This window comes from Pezoporus flaviventris, unplaced genomic scaffold (assembly GCF_033815535.1).
Source record: "Pezoporus flaviventris isolate CSIRO_AGI_PZ_B2104156 unplaced genomic scaffold, CSIRO_AGI_Pfla_v1 ptg000172l, whole genome shotgun sequence".
NCBI classification, from domain to species: domain Eukaryota; kingdom Metazoa; phylum Chordata; class Aves; order Psittaciformes; family Psittacidae; genus Pezoporus; species Pezoporus flaviventris.
This window is the reverse complement of record NW_026892720.1, coordinates 29,405-53,811: the sequence shown is the minus strand read 5'-3', so window position 1 is coordinate 53,811 and position 24,407 is coordinate 29,405. Positions and strand designations below refer to the sequence as shown.

The 24,407-nt window shown below is 45.7% G+C and overlaps 1 protein-coding gene across 2 annotated transcripts; it reads left to right on the top strand.

Annotated features, from left to right (window-relative positions):
* Positions 1 to 266: 266 nt before the first annotated feature.
* Positions 267 to 15,578, top strand: ZSWIM6 (zinc finger SWIM-type containing 6). Of its 2 annotated transcripts, none has more exons than XM_061480118.1 (2): positions 267 to 1,160; positions 2,059 to 3,099. In XM_061480118.1, exons 1-2 carry the CDS (start codon positions 650 to 652, stop codon positions 2,241 to 2,243), a joined length of 696 nt encoding a protein of 231 aa, XP_061336102.1. In that variant the 5' UTR covers positions 267 to 649; the 3' UTR covers positions 2,244 to 3,099. The 2 variants fall into 2 exon arrangements, with proteins under 2 accessions (XP_061336102.1, XP_061336103.1); XM_061480119.1 differs by lacking the exon at positions 2,059 to 3,099 and adding an exon at positions 14,986 to 15,578 and having other exon boundaries at positions 549 to 1,160.
* Positions 15,579 to 24,407: the final 8,829 nt, after the last annotated feature.

Below are 24,407 nucleotides of genomic sequence, written 5' to 3'. Positions count from 1 at the left end.
ATTTCCAGCACACGTGTTCCCTACTACCTGCCCCTCCGCCACTCTCCCGCGTCAGGTCTTAGCAGCCCGCGGAGCCGCGGGGGAAGGTTGGCGCCGCTCTGCCTCATTCCCCTGTCCCCACTCCCCGGGCAGGCAGCCGGAGCTGTGCCGGCCCCCGCCTGTCCACACCCGAGAGCGCCAGCGCTCAGCCCGTACCGTATTTTCCCGCGGCACGGCGCAGCTGTACCCGCCCGCCGGCTTTCCCCGCAGAGGTGACCGGTTGAGGCCGCGGCGGCCCCTCCCCCGCATTCCATTCCCTATATGGCGGTAGAGAGGGGCGCCGCCAGCCACGCCCCCTTTTCCCACCACGCGAGCGAGGCGCGCCCGGGCTTGCGCGCGTGACATCAGCTCGGGGCGGGCGGGGGTAACCGCGGCGCACCGCCCGCCGGCGCGCGGGGCCAGCCTCGCTCGGGCCGTTCTATTTACGTTCGTGCCTCTGCTTTGCATAAGCCCCGCCCCGAGCCGTCGGGAGGTGTCCGGCACCGCCCCCGGCACCATATAAGGTCAGAAGGGGGGCGTGTCCCGGAGGGGCTCGCGGCTGTCCGCTGCCTTCCTGGAGCCGTTTATAGGGTACAGCCACTTCCGCTGTCTGCTTAGAAGCGGCGCGATCATGGCGGAGCGTGGTCAGCTCCCTCCCCCCGCCAAGCGCCTCTGCTGCAGACCCGGCTATGGCTCGGCGTGCAGGCCGGGACAGCGGGCGGGCGGCGCCGGACCCGGCAGCGGGGCGCTCTGTGCCGGACCTTCCTCTGCAGCTGCCGCCGCCGCCCTGGGGCTGCTGCCGCTCGGCAAGACCCAGAGCCCAGAGTCCCTGTTGGACATCGCGGCTCGGAAGGTGGCGGAGAAGTGGCCGTTCCAGCGGGTGGAGGAGCGGTTCGAGCGGATTCCGGAGCCGGTGCAGCGCAGGATCGTCTACTGGTCCTTCCCCCGCAGTGAGAGGGAGATCTGCATGTACTCCTCCTTCAACACCGGCGCAGATGACCCCGCCGCCGTCGTCGGGGGGGTCGCCACCGCGCCCGGCGGGGCCGCGGACCCCGCTGCTGCCGCCGACGAGAACCGCCTGCCCTTCCGCAGGGGCATCGCTCTGCTTGACGGCGGCTGCGTCGATAACGTCCTGCAAGTCGGTGAGTCACCGGCCGGGGCCGCGCTCCGGAGCCGGGCCGCCGCCTCCCGGGCAGGGCTCCTCCAGCGTCCCCCGCCGAGGGTTTCCCGCTGCGTGTCACCCGTCTGCCGTCCGGGGAGACGCCTCCCGCCTGCCTGCCTTACACGGTCCCGGCTGCCGGAACCTTTCCTCTGCCCCGGCAGACTCTGGCGGAGGGTCCGGCAGCGCGGGCGGGGAGCTGCCCCCTGCTGCCGGCCCGTACTGGCCGTTCGCTCTTTGGCTGTAATGCGGGCCGGCCACCTTCCTCCGCACCGTGCTGTGGGGAGGGGGGAGAGTTCTCCTTCACCTCGCATCCAGGACACCGAGTAACTCCCTCCCTCTGTGACACGGCCGCGGCCCCCGAGCGGGCAGCCCCCCTCCTGTCCCTTTAACTCGCCCCCCCACCCCATCAGAGCGCCGTGTCCGCTCCCCGTAATCCAGCCCGTGTAATCTCGTTTGGCTCTGCCCTCTTCCAGCGCCCACCCCCGGTAATCCGGGTCATCTCTTTACCTCGAGCCACAATAGCGAGGAGATGCCACCCCCCCTCATCCCGGGGGGGACCGCTGGTGGAAATGAATCAGCAGAAGGGCGGCCGGCGGGGGGGCGGGATGCGCCACCGTCCAAAATAAAGACATAAAAGCGGAGTGAGACCCCAGCAGCGGGTGTGCGGGGGGGTATCCGCGAACAAAGGCATTTCTAGGGCAGCCGCGGCGGCGGCGGCGAGCCAGAGGGAGGGAGCGCGATCCACCCCGCCTGGGGGTCTGTGGCGGGGGGAGTTGCTTTGGGCTGACTGCTTCTTGACCGGGGGGGGGGGGAAGCGCCGCTCTTCCTCCTCCTGGAACAATATCCTTCCCTTCTTTTCCTCCCCCCCCCCCCCCAAGCCCCACCGCCTGCCGCTGCTCTTCACCCGCTGCGGGCGCCCCGGGTTAACTCCTCCCTGCCTGTGTTTAAAAGGCTGCAGCGGTGGGTGCCCTCCACTTTTGGGGGCCTGTCTGCCGGGCGAGTCCCCTCAGTTCCCATCCGGGAGCCACCCCCGGCCCACAGCTCCCCCCCCGCGGGTGGGTGATGCTCTTTGTGCTACCCGGGCACTTTGTTCTCATTTTCATGTTTATTTGTGTCCCTTCCCCCCCCCCCCCCCCGATTTCTGTCGCTTCCCCTCCTCCTCCCCCGAAAAGGGGAAGCCAGACAAAAGAGGCTTGCTGATCGCCTTTTGTTGGCGGCGGCGGCACGGTGTGTGTGTGTGTTTATGGGGGACGTCGGGATCCCCCGCTCTGTTTTCCCCAAACCCTCTGTCCTGCCCGCTGCGGGTTGTACTTGTCGGGCAGCTCGCAAACGTGCCATCAGTTTTTCCCGAAGGGGAGCCGTGTCCCTGCTCCCAGGCTCCGTGCCCTTCCCTTCTGCCTACGGGGACTTTTTTTTTTTTTTTTTAATCTAATTAACTTTCTTAAGTTTCATCTTTTGGATTTCTCTTTCCAAAGGTCTGAGGCGCATCTCTGGTTCCTCAGGTCTGGCAAAACCAGAAGTAGGGCTTTTTTAGTTGGGCTGGCAGTGCTGAGATTTTTATTTTTTTTTTTTTTTCCTTTGCCTTTAGCTTGCACTTGGTTCTGTTTGCAAGCGATGAGGAATGACAGGAGTGCACATAGGGAGGGTTTCTTGGCTGATTGCATTTAAGCCAGGAATTCACTGTGAAAATAAAGCCAAGGGGCGATAAATAAAAGATGCAATCTTCTCTAGGAGACAGACACCCAGCGTGGGCTTTGCCTTGCTTGCTTTCAGTGGTGGAATAGGCCTCTGTGAGTAGTTGTGAAAGGAAAAAAGTAACTTTTTGTATGGCTTCAAAAGAGGGGGTGGGCACTCTGAAATGTTGGCAAGGGTCAATGTGAAGGAAGAAAATATGCATAAATACAACTAAAGTGTTGACTGCTGCTCCGAGGGAGGCATGGAGCACTTGAGAGGCTGGATCCTGCTGTAGGAAAGTTCTTGTGTAATTTGGGAAGGTAGCTGTATCATTAGGGCCCTCTCTTGCTGGCAGTGTACTCCTTGTGCAGCAGAGAGGTGCAACTGTTAAAGCCAGTTCACCTGCCGTGAATTATATTGAAGAGAGAGTGGAATTGGTTCCATATAATATGTCTGAATATGTAGCATTGAGGAAAATGTAATGTTGAGTTTATGTAAGTGCATGTTTAAAGACCATATAAATGTGAACTCATGTGCTTTGCAGTATGAGTAATGGAAACTCTGTAAATGTTTACTATTGTACTATGGAAAAGTGCAGTTATTGGACAAAGTACATTTTATTACATATCAGTTCTAACAGCTTTACTTGTAACTCTTAAGTATTAACTATGAAGAGGGAATACAGGATTTGATTTCTGAGGGAAAAGCACAAATTTCAGTTCAGTGGTTGTTAAATGGAACCATTCTGAATTTTTCTTTTTTTCCAGCCTATCCCTAAATAAGCATTCAAGCAATTATGTCATGTCCACTTATTGCAAGCGGGAAAACTTCAAAACCTTGTGTCCACAGCCTAAAAAAAATCTTCATGTGATACTGCCCCCCCCTCCAACTTCATCTCATGTGTGTGCTGAAAAGAAAATCTTACATTAAAGGAAGATGACACATTAGTGATATAAACAATGTTCTTAGTAATCAAGTAGTAAAGTTGTCTACTAGCCTATTTGGAAGTTGAATGATATTGTCCTAGCATAATAATTAGCATCACTTAATTTTGAAATATTATTTTCTCCAAAGAATTTGGCTTCAGATTTTCATTTGCATCTAATTTATTGATGTTTTTATAGTTTTTGATATATTGCAATTAGATATGAAGTACTTTCTTTTTTAGTTAATTGAAAAAAAAACAAACCAAAACCAAACATAATTCAGTCTCCTAAAGCAGCCCTTTTCAATGGCATAAACCAGAGCTTTTATACCATACATGTTTTTCATTTATTTCAAACCAAGTATTTTTAGTAAAAATTACAGTCTAAACATGAAAGCACTTTGTGAGTAAATACAACAATCTGGGAGGAAAACTAGAAATTGGCTGTGTTTCATTTGGCCAAATTTGTGAAGATGCCAGGAAATAGCAGACGCTTTTAGATGGTGAAGTGTATATTTGGTTTCTGAGGTTAGTCCTGAATTAGTATACAGTACTGTATTGTCGTCACAGCTGTGGCTGTCAAGGTTAGGAAGAGGTGTGATCCCTCAGTAGCACATTTGACCTGGCGGGAGCCCTTAATGCAGCTATTCTAGGAGAAGAAAAAAGCCCTGTGCCTCTGCTGGTGTGACCCTTCTTACTTGGGGGAAGACAGAGACTACCTTTGCTGTATGTAGTGCTGTAAAGCTCAGCTTTACTGATGTAGCTGCATCCACATCAGAAGTACTTGAAGTGTTTTTAATATGTCACAGAAGTACTCCTATAGTATCCTTGTCTGTCCGTAATTTGAGGTTGGGTATTCTTTGCTTCCTAGACCCTGCTTGCTCACACGGGTCTTCCTTTAAAGCATTACAGTCCTTTCCATGGCAGCATGAGGCTTTATAATCATGGTAGTCATGCCTCTTAGGTATGAATGGCAAGGCAGTGAGTTGGAGGGAAGAGATTCCTAGGGAAGGAAAACAGTGTAGAGGATAGGCTGGCACTTAGCACAGCTCTAGAATGTAATATTGATATTGTGATCTAGAAACCTGCCTTGTCTGTGGGAGATGGTTCAGTTAAACAGCATCATCGGCATGCAGCTGCAGATCTGTTTTTCTAAAGCTCCTAAGTGATAGGTGGTTGGGGGATGTAACCAGAGTACTTTTTAGAGAAAAAGTGTAGTTTCTCAAGTGTAGCATAATGCTTGGAGCTCCCTGGACATGACTTGATTTGTAAATGAAGTTAAAGACTTGTGATTTCTTTTTTTTGTTTTCTGATTTTCTTTTAAAGAGAAGTATTTACCTTCTGACTCAGAGATTCTTTTATCATCTAGTTTTACAGCTGATTATCCCCCCACTTTTCCTTTCTTTGCCTTAAATAAGAGCTGAAAGTTGGTGATTACTTTCAAAACCAGCAGAAGCCATATTTTCATGAGGAAGAACAGAAAGCTTTGCAAGACCATGTTGGTAATTGCTGCATGTAATTCTGGTGGAATGTGATTGTAGTCAGTGAATTTCAGATACTTTTAATTAATGATGATTCCAGTTAATAATTTTTGTTCTTTTTAGTCCTCTTTACTCAAAAGAATATGAAATAGGAGAGCAAGCAAAAGAAATGTAATTTATCTTCGTTCAGGGTTAAGTTGGGTTAAGTTGTTTGAGTGCCAACAGTATGTGAAACACCTTTCTGTTGATAAAACCACGCCAAGTATTTTATTAGCAAAGTTGGCACAAATGCTTGTATGCCATGAGTTGAAATGCACCTTTTAGCAGACATGATGATCTTTGCTGATCCATGCAGTATGTTTCTATTGTTGACAACACCTGTAGGACACATGCATATAGTTACAAAAATAATAACGCAAGTAAAGTGGTGTGGCAAAATGAAGTCTCCCTAGTTGTAGGCACTGTGTTTTCCATTAACTTCTTGGTGTCCTGTGATACCAAATTGTTCTGGTACATGTAGTGATCTCTTTTCAAGGGTGAAAGGTTGTATTAAACTCTGCCTAAGGAGAGGTTGATCTGGTGACATGCTGAAGGAACAAGCATGGTTTCTTCCACAGTCAGCCTGATGTTGGGGTTTGGTTAGGAATGTATGACTAAAGCAAGAAATCCAGAATTTGTTAATACAATATTATGCTAGGGGGGTAAACAAATGATGTCTGACTTTTTGATGGACTTATTTTGACTTAGTTCCAAGACTAGTAGAGTCTTGCAAAAACATCTTCATTGATTCCAGTTTCAGCTCGCTTTAAGAAATAACTACCAATGAATGTTTCCAAGTTCTGGAACAGAAAAAAGTAAACTAATTTTGAAATATTTCTTCCTGAAAGGGAGACATCTGAATGTGTTCTAGTTTCCTTGTTAGATTTGGAATGCAATGCATTAATTATGGGAATGCTCAAGCTATTTTCAGTTTGTGTGCTCTGATGTACTATCTTTGACCTTGAATCATTTCTCTGGAACCCCTGAAAAAAGGGGGAGGGAAAAAAAGATTGCTTTCAAGACTAGATTACTAAATGTGGAAGACTGTAAACTGGTTCCTGCCTTTTTCAGTCTTTCTAAAAATACCTAATCTGGATTTGCAGAGAAAGTAAACATTTTAGAGTGATTTCAAGGTAGAAAAATAAAACCTTATGCTGCCTTTAAGAGTAGGATAATTGTAATAGGACAGTGTCAGTACTGCTCTAGAATTTTAGGCTTTAAGGAGAAAATGAATTGTGAATCACTTCCCATCACAGTTTTTAGAACTATTCTATGGAATAGTTTTATATTGTGTTTACATAACAAATTTTTTCATTGTTTAAGGTCAGTGCTCGTATTTCATTCCACACCCCCCCCCCCCCCCCAAGTTCAAGGCTTTACTCACTTCCAAGAAAACAATTTTCATTCTCCAAACTTGCTTTCTTGTTAGAAAGCAATGCCATCTCTGTAGATAATCAGATGTTTTGGTATGTAGCAGTTCTTGAATTTGAGCCAGTTGTCATGCCAGCAGCTGACACCTGTGTGTGTGCACTCTATCCCTGTACTCTAACTTTCAGAGATGAACAATTAACTAAAAGCAAAATCTGTGCATGAAAGTAGGCTGGAACTATTTAAAATTCATCATTAGACAAACTAGTTTCCTCTGTTTTGCTGTGTCATTTGTTTGTGGGTTTTTTTGGTTTTTTTTTTTTTGGTTAAGAGACTTGTTAAAATTGAATCCTTAGTTAAGACTCTGCTAAAGTTTTAATTTAAAAAATATAACCTGCTTTGAGTGGATAGTGTATTATTAGTACAGCAGTTTTTACTGGTGAAGGGTAAAGTATATCTAAGATATGTCTGCACGGGTTCAATTTTAATGTCGCATCCTGTCTGGGTAATCTAGTTATGTCAAGATTAAATTGTGAAGCTTTGTAGTAGTGTACCAAAATGGGAGCAAAATTAATGGTAGTATAGGAACGCAGCTGACGTCCCTTTACTTTCTTTCTCTTTAGCTGTTGTTTTTCTTTGGGGATTAGGTTTAATATTTACTGCATTTTTCCTTTTCTTGTTTTTTTTTTTTTTAAGGCAAAGCCACAAACAAAAAAAAAAAGGAAAAAAGGGACCGCACTATTTTAACTGACAAAAGCCATCCTAATTTATGACTATGCTATGTGTGACAGCAGCTAATTTGAAATTTTAAAAAGCTTTCATGTGCAGCAAGGGTATAGATTTAATGTGAATTCTGATTGCTTGGAATGCCATCAGCCTGACAGCACGTGAATACTTGAGTACTGTCCAACAACTGCACTTGTTGTTCTGGGAGATCTGTCCCCTTGAACTTCCAGGTTTTCCTCTCAGTTTGCTATTTAAGACTACCTGTGTAAAATGCTTCCCTCAGCTGGATACATTTGCAGCCCTTGACTTGGCTTCGTAACCTTCTGTGACCTGGATCACTAGGGATGTTGGCTGGTACTGTACGCTGGTTTGCATTCTCCTTCGAGCTACATGCCAATTACTATGATTTATGAGATGCCCTTGTGGTGCGTTACCCTGCTGTCCTCCAGTGAAGCAGCAATACGCATCCAGTCTTTGTTGCCTTGGCTCTCCTACTGAAGACCTGGAAATCTAGAAAACTTGTGATGTAAGATCCTATCTTAAAATATTTTTTTTTTTCCTGATTTAATTCTGCAAACAGACCAGAGGAGTGTAGCCTTCTAATAGTAACTACAGTGTAGGGAATTCCTTTAGTGGTTAACTTAGAATGGATAAAAGGCCTGCTGTGGGAGCTGAGTGGCTGTACAAAAGACTTTCTGGTTTGACATAATTCAGTATAGACCGAAGTGTCTTCTAGTGTGGGCTTTTACCAATGCTTTATTAAACCCTTCTGAAAAAGGAAAACTCTGAAAGAGGAGAATCTTTTACAGTGTTTACAGTATATTTTAATGTAATTGAGATGAACACCATCGTACACTTTGAAAACCAACACTTAGTTGTTTTAAATTTTTTAGTTATTTTTTCACTCTAACCCCTATTCCTTGTTGCAAGTGAGTACATCTGGCAGTCTTGAAAAACCTAGAAATTGTTGCTTTGGAAATACATGGGCAATGATTGGGAAGATCTGATGTTAATTGGAAGGATAAAATAAAACCTGTCAGTAAGTTTAAATTTGCAGTAGTAGAGCTGGCTGATTGGGTAAATTGGAAGCTCATTTGCTGAATTAATGTGATAAAAATTCAGGTGACTTACCTTTTGTCCTGCTTTATTTAACAGTCTGCCTGTTTACATAAGTCATCTTTCATTATTAATTGGTGTCAGACCTTTAATACGTTATGGAATTGGAAAACTAAGTGGGGAAAAATGGCATAGTAGGAATAAATTTCACCAACGTAGGCATTAATACATACCTTTATAATTTTTTTTGACTAAAGTTAATTGCATTTAAAGGATTGTTTTAAAAGCTGGGAAAAACAAATGTTGCATAGCTGTAAGACTTCTAAGAAATGAGACACTTTGTTGTACACATGCCAAGTTTAACTGCTAACTGGTTACTGACAGCTGGTAGTATTGGGAATATAGTGCAGAAACTGCAGGAATTGCACAGCTGACTACGGTGTTTAATTTATACTGACTAATGAAATAAAGGATATTTGACCATTGAGGCACTTAAAATTGGATAAGCTGTTTTATAATGTGTGAGACAAATTTACAATCTGTAACAGAGTATTCTAATTATTTTTGTGTTTTTAAACTTGTGTTAAAAGTGAGGGTTTGGGTTAAGACCTTTACCAGCACTGGCTCTCTCGGATTTGTTTCCATGTGCGGAAGTTTGCCTCTTGCTCTGTGCTAGAGGCTTGCCTTCTCTCTGCAAAGCAGTGTTCAGCCGTGTGTGCGAGGCATAATGGCAACACAGACTCTTTTCAGCTTCTAGCTTACCCTTGTCAAGAGCAGCTTCACAGTTATTGTTAGTTTAAATTATTGTTAGCAGCTTGGTAATTATTGTTAGTATTTAATTTCTACATTCAGCTTTGATATTTTGACTGCCCTAAATTTCATAGAGCACTGATATAAATAGATATAAATAAATGAAGGTAGTGTCATCTTCAGGGTTTCATTTGCTTAGTGGTTGGTCATTTTTGCTATTTAGCTGCAGCTTTGGCTATGAAAGGACCACGGATAAAATGTTTGTATTAAGAACTCATTAACAAATACAACTACAGATAATCTTCCTGGAATCTTCTAGAAAACATGAACAATTCAGCAAAGTTGAGCAGAGAACCTTACAGTAACCCACTGATTACTTATATAGCAGTTGCCTCGGTGAAGTACTTATTTTGCTTCTCCTGTTTGTAGAATACAGTGTGCTGCTTTGGGAGGGTGAAAAGTAGTCTTAGTTAAACACTCATCCACGTATTTACGATGTTGGCCTCAGTGGCCACATTAAACATGGCTTATGCTTCTTCAAGACAATTCTTCTGAGTCTGCTGATTTTAAAAGTTCAACAACAGGGAAAAATCAGTAGTCTAAATGAATTGTTTAATATATTAGCTAAAAAAAAGGAAACTTGGAATGCTTATATTCTGAAATACTACATTATGACCAATGACAACTGGGACAGCTGGCTGTGCTGCTGCTGTTGTACATGCAAAATGAGTCTCAGTTCCTCCATTGATTTAGGTTGTAAGCTGAAACCTTGCACACTGGCTACAATTAATATCTTGGGGCTAAAATATCAAGTGCATTATATTCTGTGTCTGTGCCTGGATTTAGCTGTATTACCCAAAAGCATGAAACTTCAGTTTTGCTGCTTCTAGAGCAGAGGCATGAGGATGAGCTAAAATATGTAGCTGTTATTTAGCTTTGTTACTGCAAGCCATGATTTGTGTGAGAGCCACTGTGCAGCTTTACTGATGACATCTAAATGCATGAATTAAGAGCTAACTTCAGCTAAATTTGCTACTAACGTATAAATGGAGGGCAGTGACTAGGAATGAGACTGGATGTAACAGATGCTGTGGCAGTTTGATTGGGTAAAGAAGCTGAGAATAACCCAATTAGTGCTACTTAAAAAATTAAGAAGCAGCATACAAGTTATTTTTACTGACAAATTTTCAGTGATCAAACTTTATATTGTCATGTATCCTGGCAATAATTTACAGGCTTGATTTCTAATTAGGTAGATAATAAATCCAAGTGGCTATTTGATGGCAGGAGTGAAGAAGTACTTAGGAGTAAACAAGAGTTTGGATCATTGAATAAGATGTACTTGAAGAGAAGAGAGGTGGCAAATGCTTTGACCTTTATAGATGAGAGACTAGGAAGGTAAGTGGGGCAGTGGTGATTTCTGAGTTAAGGTAAAGGTCAAAGACCTCAGTAGATCCTGAAGGAGTGTATTTTAGGGAGGATATAGCCTGAATGACGACTTCCTCTACATGGTCTATCCTGTGAGGGTATTAGTCAAGTCAGGGAAGCTGATATATTCTGTCCTGCAACATGAAACAGGTGGGCAAAACTAACTGAGCTTTCGGCTTTTGAAATCATATAATATGTTTAAAGTTACCGAGTGGGTGTTCTCTTGGGCTCTCTTTTCAACTTATGTCCCCATTTCAGCTTTATAAATAAGGTGTTTGACGCACAAAGGAAACACTCTGTTTGTCAGAAAGCGCTTCCTATTTGAAGGGTGTTTGTCAGATGGTACTTTATCAGAAGCAGAAGCTCCTGTTCTGTTGAGTCACAGCGGCTCAGTCATTACAGTGGTAAAACCATTGACTTCATTTTGTACAAATGCTTGAAATGGATTTATTCATAGTTAAATGTACGTTGGTAAGATCATAGGATATCACTGAATTACTTTTACTGTAAGCCATAGTGAAACTGTGGCTTAATTCTCCTCGACAGGCAATAAATAGCTTAATTTTAAGCACTATATATTGCAAAAAGAGGAGACATGTTTTCTTTTTTTTTTTTTCCCACAGTAGTGAATATCTGTGGTATCCAACCTTGCAAACAGAGGGGTTTTGTTTGTTTTTTGTTTGTTTATTTTTTTTTTTTCCCAGGGCTGTATATGGTGCTGACCTGGGAATATGGATGGGGGGTGCAGTGAGGAAAGACAGGAATCTGATGAAGCGTGATGCATAGCTTTATTAGACAAAGGTAGGAAGAGGAAGGAGGAAGAGATCTGTCTGAGTTGCTACAATGTTGATCAAGAGGACTGGAGAATTTTTTCCTGTGGCTAAGAAGAGGCCATGTGGAAGACAAACTTGTCATTGGTAGTGGTCAAAGATAAATGGTAAAGATGGGAAATGTAGAACAAATGTGAGCATTGTAATCTCAGTAACTAAGAGATCCAAAGTTTAATTTGGTTCAAGAGGAAGTACTTGTATATGCATGGGGGGACAAGGAAGGGTGCTGATGTGGTTAGGAACCTGAATATTCCTAGGGTGTACAGTAAGCTGAAAAGTAGGAAGATGGCAGTAAAAGATCAAAGCTGCTACTTCCTGATTACTCAAAGTGTGAAATGGGAGCTAGTGAAATGTTAGACTGGATGAATGGAAAGATGTGAATCATGGGCATGGACTTCAGTGAATTGTGCCTGTTATGAGGTCCAGCTTCCCCTCCCTCCTTGAATAACAAAAGGAAGTTAAGAAGTAGAGATAAAGTGTTGAGAAATGTCTGTTGAAAGGAAGCAGAGGAGGATGACTGCACAATGAGACACTGAACTGTGATTTTAGGAAGTAAAAGAAAACCACAAAAGCCAGTAAAAGTCTAAAGTTCTGGGAGAGGAATCATTGATTTATAGAAGTGTTGAAAGGTACAGGAATCCAAAACCTGAAACACATCCAGAAAAGATCTCCTCTGGAGACCTTGGTGAGAGCCGTCCCAGTATAATACTGCACTGGAACCAGCAAAGGCCCAATGGCAGAACCACATTCCAGGCAAGGGCCTTGGCGTGCTCAGTGACTTGGCTGTGGGAGCGAGGTGGTGGTGATATGGGACAGGTAGTGTGATACAACATAACCCCCTCAGGCAAAAGTTAATAGGTGAACGAGGTGGGAGAGTCAGCAGCATAAGAGTGCAAAAAGAACCCTGCATATTAGCTTAGCAGGCCTGTAGCTTGATTGGTAGGCATGGGTGGCTATCTGTAGCTGTGTTTTGGGCCAGCAGCCTGGGAGGGGTAACACCGTGTTCAGCCTTAGCGGAGAAATGAATGTCCTGGGCCTGGGGATGGGTGTGAGTGAACAGGGCAGAAAGAGCAGATCCATCACTGCAGTCAGTATTGTAGCTGATGCTGGTTTGAAATGCCAGCAGTAGAGTGGGAAGGGTATGTTTTCAGTGTGGTGTGGAGTGGGACTGCTGTGGAGGTAGCCTGCAATTTAATCTTCATCAGTAGTGCTTACAAGCAGTGTTGAAGTTGCCAGAAGCACGTTCAGCACAGGCTGGAGAGGCCTTTGATGGGCTTGTCCCCCACAGAGCCCTTGCACCTTGCTCTCAGCTCCGAGCAGCTCCTCCTCAGGCATAAGCACTGCTGGATCTTTGGTCAGTTTGCTTTCCAGCAGGAACGAATACATGTTTGTGAGCAGGGGACTGCTCTGGGATTTGTTAGTAATGTGTGTTGTAGGTGTCTTAACAGTGTCTGGTGTGGTGGTTACAACTTACCAGCCTTGACATGGGCATGCTGGTACAGTGGTACAGGGCCTCCATTGGCTTGAGCTGTGCATGTCTTGCTGTTCAGAGGCTCTTGCACAGGCCTGCAAAACTTCTGCTTTGTTGTAAAGGTAGTGGGGTGATCAAAGGCTAAGGCCAGTATTCTACGTTCTTTGTAAGCACAGGTTCAAGGCTAAAATACAAGCCTCATGTCTATCTTCTTTCCTAGGCTGGTAACCTTAGGTTGCCTGACAAAGATTATAAATTACAAAGGCCATAAACCTTTCCTGTGAGAGAAGTTGAAACTGTATTTCCAGTTACAGTTTAGCAGTGTTATCACTTTTGCCCATCCCTCCTTCTAGGGACGGACATTCCTGGTTGGCCAAGCCTGCTGCCCTGACGAAACGCACCGGTAGAGCAGCACACAGCAGGACTGTGAGCACAGGGGTCGTCCTCTAAGAACCCATTCCAGCAGACTTGCTCTCTTGTCACTTGGTGAACTCTTTCAAGGATGGACTATGACACAGGCCTATCAAAATAAATGTTTTCCATTGTGAAATATTTGTCATGAATATGGTAAATTAAATAACTGACTCATTTGCTGCGCTGTGACTCATTTACTGCTCTGTGCCTCATTGTGTAACTCTTAGAAAAGAAAATGTGTGTGCCTATGCTTACAAACTCATATTTTGGAAATTTATTTTCTCATGATTGTCATTTACAAACTTCACCCACTGTGAAGACCACTGTGTGTTATTCACCCTGAAGTTACTTGGTTGCTTTAGGCTGGTTTAAATGCAGGCTGCTGGCAAAGGGACGCTGCAGTTCTCAAGCTTGCAACTTGTGCCAGGGCTTGTGGAGCTGCATGGTGAGCCAGAAAACTGGCCTGCTTATGAAGTCAGATCTTGCTGGGTGAGTTTTACCTGGTTTATTGGCTGAGAAAATGCTACTGTTGATTCAAGGGAAAGGAGATTGCAAGAGGGGGTCACTGAGAAGGGCAGGGCTTCTTTCTGTGTCAGTTGCACTTAGACTGGCTTACAGTGACCATGAAGACCTGACTGCTGCTTGAGGAAAGGAGATAGCTGCTTTATCTTGGAATTCACCTGTGGCAGAAGGTGGCCTGTTTGTTCCAGAGAGCCCATCATGGGCCCTTCCTGAGCCCAGGCTGTGTGTTGGGCCTCTAAGTGAGCAGTCTTTCACATCTCTTCATCCACAGTGTCTTACAAAACCTTGGCCAAGTGATGAGTACCTCTCACACTGAAGTGGTTAAAAGAAACCAGACAAATCTTTCAAGAGTACAGGAAAGGGGAAGTAAATACCTAACTGCTTACTCCAGCTGTACATAATCATGTCTCCCTGTCTGCATAGGTTTTACAAAAGGTGCTTTCTGCCTTCAAATTTCATATCTTTGCCCTTCTTTTGAGATGGCGCTGAGCTTCAGCATACTTGCATATATCATAGATTTTCCAGGCAATTTTTCTGTTTACTGTGCAGTAGTTTGGTGACCAAATAATGTGTTTGATGTTTGTTTTCTTTCATAGCTGTTGACTTCAATTGCTAAACTAAGTGTTCACAGCTTTTTGTCTGGTTATGTCTGCTGAGCCAACATAGCTAAGAACAAGCTGGAGTCTCCTCTTTGCTTCTTGGATCTGTTGCAACTCAGCAGTCTCACTGGAGGCTGTAGGGTTGTGGTGGTGTAGCAGAGATTTCAGTTGCCTTGCATAGTCTTTATTACTGGTAGCAGTGCCTGAGAAGAAAATGATGTAGCATAACTCGGAGATCTCAAGCTAAGTTGGTAGGGCTGGCACATAGAAGAGAAAAACCCTTATTGCTTTTAAACCAAGTACGTTTGATATGGACCTCAGTGAGAGTCTAAAATAGCTTTGTGGGGTTCCAGTATCATTATTGCTTCCCCAAGTAGAACAGCAATTGAGCAGAATGTTGTTGCTTTTGTATAACTTGCTTAGTGTGGAAGCTAAATGACAGACAGCTGCTCTGCTAAGTGAGGTGTATTTACTGAAATGATCAGTTTTCAGGACTCAAAGGTGATGTGTGATCTATTCCAGATGGACCTAACTAATGCAGAACTAAGCTTGCCTATAACTGGTGGAGGGAAAAAGTGCATTGGAAGCCCTGTTGCACACTTCACAGTGCAGATGAGTTCATTTTCAGGGCAGAAATGGCTTCCCTTTACCATAAAGAGAGATTTCACAGAGCTTTATGTGGGCCTGTCTGGGAAAGGATGCTTTGGCTTTCTCAACTGCTTGCTCTGGGGGAGATTAAAGCTTATTACTGGCTTGCTTTAAGCAGTAGCCTGCTTTCATGCAGAAGGACTGATCTGAGTTGCTTACTTGCTAAAGCCCTCCTATGGCTTTGCTTAAACATTGTGGCTGTCATGCATGAGGGAGAGGCCACGTGCTTAAGTTGTACAGAGCTTAAAGTGGGGTACACAACCTCTCCTGGTTGTCTCCTGCTGGAAGGGGGTTTGCGTGACCCTGATTCAAGTGTCTAGTTCCTTCCTGACCTCTGCCGGTGGTGCTTACTGTACATGTTTATCCAGGCTCCTGAAAGAAATATTTCCGTTTGAGGAAGGTGAAGTTACTTAGTCTGGTATCTTTCCGGCTCCACTGCTGCACTGCTGACGGTCTTACGAAATTAGATGGCTTCCTTCTGTCAAATCATGTGTTAGGCTGATCACAAGTGTTTGATGTGTACTCTCGTAACCTGGTTATGATTTCTGCAAGCCAGGTTTGTTAAAGAAGTACCAACTTGGACTCTTGTCCATTTAAGAGAATGATCAGTCTTTCCATTTTTGTGCCAGTTAGTGTGGTTTCATGGCTGTCTTTTAACCACTCCACTTCTACTCCTACTTCCTCTTTGCTATTTTGAAGACAGATAGAATCAGGGAAAATGGGCTGTTCGAAACAGGGTATTGAGCTACGCTGTCGTGGTTTAAACCCAGTCAGGTAACTTGTTCACTCACTCCCAGTGAGTGGTGCCGAGCTGACAACAATCAAGGTCCGTGTCCGTCTCCCCCCCCCCCTGCACCGGGGCTCTCCCCTTCCCCGCTCCCGGAGGAACGGGGAGGAGGATCGAGAGAGTGCAACTCCTACGGGTTGAGACAAGAACAGTCCAGCAACAAATCACCACCGCTACTATCAGCTAAAACAATGATAAGGGAAAATAACAAGGGAAGAGAATACGATACCACCGGCCAAGAAAATGAGTTCCACCCGGAAGCTCCTGTCCTTCCGGGTATGGAATACCTCCCCGGCTAGCCCGGGTCAGGCGCCCCGTCTCTGCTTCCTCACAGCTTCCCCTCCTCCCTGGCAGAGCATGAGCCTCACAGAGTCCTTGGTCAGGGTAAACATCACTTAGCAACAACCGACAACATCGGCTTCACCAACACTGTTCTCAAACTAGAAGTCAAAACACAGCACTGCACCAGTTAACACAAAGAAAAAAAAAACATGACTGCTACTGCTGAACCCAGGACATTATCCACCCCTTATTCCATACCATTCACGTCGTGCTCAGATCCCACATTTTCAATACACCATCGCTCTCCCGCATATATACATCCATATACATACAGACCAAGAGGAAAAAATCATTTTCTTAGTGCATGGACCAATCCCTATAATGCTGCCGAGTCCATTCGGTCCATGATGTTCCAAGTTCATTCTCTGTTGGGATGATGGCTGGAGGGAAGTCAGGGCCAGTCGCTGGTGACCTGGAGACATCTAGTTGATGGGCTATAAAAGCATTACACAGCAGGCAACAGCATACAATTGAGTTCACTGGCTGTTTTCCCCTAAAATCAAATCCCCTTGAGGTATACATCGGACTTCCCCATCTTCCCGCATTACCCACCAAGTATATCCAGGTCCCTGAGCAAAAGCAATCCCACGAGTGGGTTTGCCTTTACCTGAAGCAGGAATAACCCAGACTGTCTTCCCCAGCAAATTCTTCATATGCACCATGGGAACTTTGTCCCCCTCTACAATATGTAAAAGTTCTGACTGGGCTGGGCCAGCCCTGTTGGCAGATCCTCTGGTGTTGACCAACCAGGTGGCCTTTGGTAAATGTGTATCCCAATGCTTGAAAGTTCCCCCACCCATCGCTCTCAGTGTAGTTTTTAACAGCCCATTGTACCGTTCGATTTTTCCCAGAGGCTGGTGCATGGTAGGGGATGTGATATACCCACTCAATGCCATGCTCTTTGGCCCAAATATCTATAAGGTTATTCCGGAAATGAGTCCCATTGTCTGACTCAATTCTCTCTGGGGTGCCGTGTCGCCACAAAATCTGTTTCTCAAGGCCCAGGATAGTGTTCCGGGCAGTGGCATGGGGCACAGCGTATGTTTCCAGCCACCCGGTGGTTGCTTCCACCATGGTAAGCACATGGCGCTTGCCTTGGTGGGTTGGTGGCAGTGTGATACAGTCAATCTGCCAGGCCTCCCCATATTTATACTTCAACCATCGTCCTCCATACCAAAGAGGCTTTAACTGCTTGGCTTGTTTAATTGCAGCACATGTTTCACACTCATGAATAACCTGGGCAATAGTGTCCATTGTTAAGTCCACCCCTCGGTCACGGGCCCATCTATATGTTGCATCTCTGCCCTGATGGCCTGAAGTGTCATGGGCCCACCGGGTCAAAAATAATTCACCTTTATGTTGCCAATCTAAGTCCATCTGAGCCACTTCAATCTTAGCCGCTTTATCCACTTGTTGGTTGTTCTGGTGTTCCTCAGTGGCCCGACTCTTGGGTACATGGGCATCTACATGACGTACCTTCACCACCAGGTTCTGCACCCGGGCAGCAATATCTTTCCACAGTGCAGCAGCCCAGATGGGTTTACCTCTGCGTTGCCAGTTGCTCTGCTTCCATTGCTTCAACCACCCCCACAGGGCATTTGCCACCATCCATGAGTCAGTATAGAGATAAAGTACTGGCCACTTTTCTCGTTCAGCAATGTCCAGGGCCAGCTGGATGGCTTTCACCTCGGCAAATTGACTCGATTCACCCTCTCCTTCAGCAGTTTCTGCAACTTGTCGTCCAGGACTCCATACAGCTGCCTTCCATCTCCGATGCTTTCCCACAATACGGCAAGAGCCATCAGTAAACAAGGCATACTGCTTTTCACTTTCTGACAGTTTATTATATGGTGGGGCCTCTTCAGCACGCACCACCTCCTCCTCTGGTGACATTCCGAAATCTTTGCCCTCTGGCCAGTCCATGATGACTTCTAGAATGCCTGGACGACTGGGATTTCCTGTTCGAGTTCGTTGTGTAATTAGTGCAGCCCATTTACTCCATGTAGCATCAGTTGCATGATGTGTAGAGGAGACCCTGCCTTTGAACATCCAGCCCAGCACGGGCAGCCGGGGTGCCAGGAGGAGCTGTGCTTCAGTGCCAATCACTTCCGAAGCAGCTCGAACCCCTTCATAGGCTGCCAGTATCTCTTTCTCAGTTGGGGTATAGCTGGACTCAGATCCTTTGTATCCCCGACTCCAAAAGCCGAGGGGTCGACCTCGAGTCTCCCCTGGAGCTTTCTGCCAGAGGCTCCAGGTAGGACCGTTCTCCCCAGCTGCAGTGTACAGCACATTTTTTACATCTGGCTCGGTCCGGACTGGTCCAAGGGCTACTGCATGAACTATCTCGCGTTTAATTTGCTCAAAGGCTTGTTGCTGCTCAGGGCCCCATTTAAAATCATTCTTCTTCCGGGTCACATGATAGAGAGGGCTTACAATTGAACTGTAATTTGGGATGTGCATTCTCCAGAACCCCACTGCACCCAAGAAAGCTTCTGAGTCTACTGTTAGTCTCCATTCTCCATTAGACTTTCGCACTGGCCATATGGGGCTATTGAAGGGTGAGCGGGTCCTGCTGATCACCCCCTGACTCTCCAGTCTACGGATCAGCTGATGGATGGGAATCAGGGAGTCTCGGTTGGTGCGATATTGCCGCCGGTGCACTGTTGTGGTCGCAATTGGCACTTGTTGTTCTTCAACTTTCAGCAACCCCACAGCAGAGGGATCTTCTGAGAGACCAGGCAAGGTGGACAGCTGCTCAATTTCCTCAGTCTCCAAAGCAGCAATACCAAAAGCCCACCGGTACCCTTTTGGGTCTTTGAAGTACCCTCTCCTGAGGTAGTCTATGCCGAGGATGCATGGAGCCTCTGGACCAGTCACAATAGGGTGCTTTTGCCACTCCCTCCCAGTCAGGCTGATTTCAGCCTCCAGCACAGTCAACTCTTGGGATCCTCCTGTTACTCCAGAGATATAGATGGGTTTCACCCCTTGACAGCTTGATGGCATCAGGGTACACTGTGCACCGGTATCTACTAGAGCCTTATACTTCTGTGGGACTGATGTGCCAGGCCATCTGATCCACACAGTCCAGTAAATCCGATTGTCCCCTACCTCCACCTGGCTGGAGGCAGGGCCCCTCTAATGGTCGTCACAGCATTGGACACTTAAGTCGTGTTGAAAGGGATTATTCTTCGTTATCACAGGAGCTGGAGTAAAATCAGCTCTTCCACTCCATCTGGGAAGCTGCTCACCAGAGACTGAAGCCGTAGCTCTCATGGGACGATCAGTCTTGGCCCTTGCTCCCCTCTTCAGTTCACTCACCCGTTCCTCCAAAGCTGAAGTAGGTTTTCCATCCCACTTTGTCATGTCTTCTCCGTGATCCAGCAGGTAAAACCATAGGGTGGCCCGTGGCGTATACCTTCTGTATCTCCTCTCTTGAATAATAGGACGTCTTTTGTTAATAGCTGAGACGTGTGTTGGTACACGTGAGGAGCTGGATAAATCAGATACATCGTCCCTCAATTTGTCGAGGTCCTGGGACAGTTTTTTCACAGCTGAGATGATGGAAGGAGTGAGATTGTCTTCGAACTCTCGGAGTTTATGAACCATTTCATCCACTGTTAGTGGTACTATGTCATTCCAGGTCACTGTTGCCAATGAATGGGCATATGATGACGGTGCATTCCGTGTAAGTTTTCGCCACATGGGTCGTGTACATTCAACTTCATCTGGATCTATAGGTGTATCCCTGTTATTCGGCTTGATGTGATAGATCATCTCTACGATGGCCGATTCCCTCAGAGACTGGATGCCTTTGTCTATAGTAGTCCACTTGGCCGAACGACTCGTAACATCGTCCTTGTACGGAAACCTTTCTTTCACAGCTGCCAAGAGCCTCCTCCAAAGGCTGAGGGACTTTTTCTCTCTTGCAATTGCTTTGTCAATTCCCCCTTCTCTAGCAAGTGATCCCAGCTGCTTGGCTTCTGTACCTTCTAGTTCGTTACCATCGGCCCCATTGTCCCAGCATCGGAGTAACCAGGTGATGATGTGCTCCCCTGGTTGACGGGTAAAATCTTTTCGCATATTCCGCAGCTCGGTTGAGGTTCGAGGTCGAGAAGTTACTTCTTCTTCTTCTTCGTCATGTGAGGATGACTCCTGATCAGATTCTGGACCGGGTGGTGAATTCATTGGTTCTTCATCTCGCTTCACCCTTTTTGCCTCCTTTTTGCTTGTTCTCTTGCGTACAGGGGCAACTGATATTGGTACGAATTGGTCCTCTGGTTTGGCTGCAGTGATTATCACTGTGTTTTGAGTAGCGACTGTTCTTGTTGCTGGGGGTGGTGTAGCTACCGTGCTTGGAGCTGGGGTAACCGCGCTGTCTGTTGCAGTTGAAGTTTGAGCAGCTGCTGTACTTGCCACTGGGGTAGCTGCGCAGTTCATCGCAGCCAAAGTTTGAGTAGCGACTGTCACTTTGCCCTCAAATCCGCCGATATTCTTTTCCTTTTGAAGGTGCTGGATAGTGTTGAACAAGGCCCTGTAAGCATAGGCCAAGCCCCAGCACGTTGCCGTGATTTGTCCATCTCTGGTATGGCCAGAATGACCACACACCTCATTTAAGTGTTTTACTAATTCTTCTGGATTTTGCAGTTGTTCGGTAGTGAAATTCCAAAATACTGGAGGGGCCCACTGACCTAGATACTTGCCCATACTATCCCACACACCCTGCCACTCATGGCTGTCCAGCCTCTGGGAAAATCTCTCGGTCCTCCTACATCGTCGTTTGACCCCAGACAAGACCCAAACCTGAATCTGCTTAACTCCTGAAATCAGTAGTGGGCAAAACACACTCTGTATGCGTGTTAGCATGGTGATTCCCATCACCATCAGTAAACAAGTCTCAACAGCATTAAAAGGCCATTTAAAAAATTCAAAACTCTCAAATGTAAATGGTCTGGGGGGACGACTAGGAGGGTAAAAGGATGTCTCCTTCACAGGTTGAGCACCTGAGAAGGAGAAAAAAGATGTGTAATTGCTAAGCACCTCCATCATATACCTCCCAAAGTATAAAGGTGGTGACCACACTGGGAACATAAACCAGATCAGTTTCATGATCAATGATTCTATTGTATTACAAGTCATTACCATAAAGTACAATGGGATAAAAACCTTAGCCCAAGCCCCACACTTGAAAAACACTAATACAGCCAATACCGGATGGACGTAAGATATGGTATACTGAAACTGTGAGATCAAGAGGAAAAACCTTGAGAGCCAATAAATCAGCATTGTGACGAGTGACTATCAATCCAGTCAGATCTGTTCTTATCTCAACCCCTCGTGCCCCACGTTGGGCGCCAAAAAGAACTGTCGTGGTTTAAACCCAGTCAGGTAACTTGTTCACTCACTCCCAGTGAGTGGTGCCGAGCTGACAACAATCAAGGTCCGTGTCCGTCTCCCCCCCCCCTGCACCGGGGCTCTCCCCTTCCCCGCTCCCGGAGGAACGGGGAGGAGGATCGAGAGAGTGCAACTCCTACGGGTTGAGACAAGAACAGTCCAGCAACAAATCACCACCGCTACTATCAGCTAAAACAATGATAAGGGAAAATAACAAGGGAAGAGAATACGATACCACCGGCCAAGAAAACGAGTTCCACCCGGAAGCTCCTGTCCTTCCGGGTAACTCCCAGTTACCCCCCACCCCGGGCATGACGTGCTGTGGTATGGAATACCTCCCCGGCTAGCCCGGGTCAGGCGCCCCGTCTCTGCTTCCTCACAGCTTCCCCTCCTCCCTGGCAGAGCATGAGCCTCACAGAGTCCTTGGTCAGGGTAAACATCACTTAGCAACAACCGACAACATCGGCTTCACCAACACTGTTCTCAAACTAGAAGTCAAAACACAGCACTGCACCAGTTAACACAAAGGAAAAAAAAACATGACTGCTACTGCTGAACCCAGGACATACGCACAGTGCTGTTGCTCACATGAAGTGAACAAATAGGAGAAAGAGCAATTCCCATGAGTAATGCAAGAGGTTCTTTAAACACAGTCAAATAAAACAGAAGTGTTTCATTTTGAAGCTTGTGTAAGTTGTATTCAGTGTAATAAGTACTACCCCAGAAAGAATGAAGGCTTACGGGTCCTGAGCTGGGCAAGAGGAGAGGAGCAGTGCTTGTAGGCTTCCTTTTGTCTTCATGAAAATCTTAAGTTCTGTCATCTGCTATGCTTGGACATGTGCTGTAATTACTATATTTGCAGAAATCCAAGATTGTGACACAGTTTCAGGTTAGTCTAGAAGAAGGATTTTAAGTTATAAATGAGTGTGTTTTGTCTTCAATCTGGGGAAAACTTCTTTTGCCTCAGTGAAAAAGCATTATTTTATTGGAAAGGCATTTAAGAGGGTGAAACTTGGGATTTTTGTGCATTGCAATTGCGTGAACCTCCTCAAACCTGCCAGACTTAAACCTTACTGGGATTGATGTTTTGTTAGGTGAGCAGAGAGCCCAGAGTGGATGTTCCCATCAGGGCTCTGGGGTTGAGTGGAAAGGTCAACCACCAAACCCCAGAAGAAAGTACCTAGGTATTTGCACATGGATTTGCTCACAGGTTCAGAACTCTGTAGAACTGGTTCAGGAATCCTGGCTTGCACTTGCCATCCTTGCCAAAGCCCTCCAGAGGCATTACGTAAATACCCTCGCACCAGCTGGAGGTGAGAATGTCGCCTGTGGGTGTGCAGCCAGGAGCTGCTGTGCTTCAGCTGCTCACTGCTGTTTGCTCTCATCAGACCTTCATCTCTCACCTCCTCAAGACAGCTGACTCCTTTCCACTGGGGGGGTAAAGTTCTGCGGATTACTTACAGTCACTGCTGGGGGACTGTCCATAGCACAGTTTCTGCAGAGCGATGAATGTGCCACCAGCTGTGCCTTTGCACAGTCTTTGTTGCTGCAGGAGGTGTGAAGTTATACAAGGTTGTTTGACCTAGTAGCGAAGTCTCAGACAACTCTTGGATTTTAGATTTTGAAGACGGGAGGAAAAGGTCAGACTGGTTCAGATAGCTACTATTACTACTGAAATTGTTCATGTACTTTTAGCCACTTCACGCTATCTGAATTCAGGCCAGAGTTCCTGTCAGCTACGCTGTGTGGATAGCAGGTTTAGTTCATGTGGTAGTCTCTTTAAGTGTATCAATCTTTAAAGATATAATTGTGTGCAGACTGGGAGCTGGGACTCATGAAATTACTTTTACCACACAATTTCTGCTGAGTGCATCCCAGAAGAGCTTAAGAGTTTGTACAGTGATTTGATAGGTTTCCATCAAGTTGAATCTCTTACAGATTTGGGATGCAAGTACCAGGTCTGTTTTAGCTCACAATACTTGGGCAGAAACAACAGGCACAGAATTGACTGGTCTGAATCTTTAAGTGGTGCTGCTTAGTAGTATTTTGCAAGAATAACACTGCGGCAGCTAATAAAAAGATGATGTTCTGTGTATAATGGTTGAAACCTTGGCTATTTGGAGGCCTCAGAAGAACACTGTTCACTGAAATCATGTGTATGAAACTTTGGTTTTAGATAGTAGTGGCTGTTTCCCTGCCCATGGCAGGCGGGTTGGGACTAGATGGTCTTAAGGTCCCTTCCAGCCCTAACCATTCTGTGATTCTGTGATTGTTGACTTAGACCATTGTGAACGCTTAGTAAATTGGGAAATTAAATTTAAAAAAAAACAACCAAAAAACCAGACAACTAAAAGCAGTGTGTCAGTTTTGGAAATACTGTCATCCTTAAAAAAAGGAAAAACCTGTATGATGAATAATGGTGAATATACAGGTCCATGCTGTGCTTCTCATTGAGCTTCATTATGGTTTCAGTTAATTTGCTTCCTTTCCTCCCTCCTCCCATGTAGTAGTGATGAGAAGGAAGGACAGCGGTAAACCTGACCACCATGCTGTTAATTTTGAAGAGACAGTTGAGATTTAAACTACCTATTTGTAAGCAGAATGTGATGTTGACCTCATTACAATGGTTGTGAACTTTTTAAAATCCTTCAACTCTTAATTGCTAAAAACTTGCAGTCTTGATGATAGCAAACTTTTTAATACCTTTTTGCATTCTGATTATTCTGAATGCAGTTAGGCACATCTTGATTAAGCCTGCTTTAATTTGATGCATATG

Bases quoted from the DNA above. Each gene is read 5' to 3' on its own strand.
- ZSWIM6 (XM_061480118.1), top strand. From the start codon at position 650: ATGGCGGAGCGTGGTCAGCTCCCTCCCCCCGCCAAGCGCCTCTGCTGC. The intron at 1,161-2,058 runs GTGAGTCACCGG...CCCCCCCCCAAG, and splicing joins CGATAACGTCCTGCAAGTCG to CCCCACCGCCTGCCGCTGCT.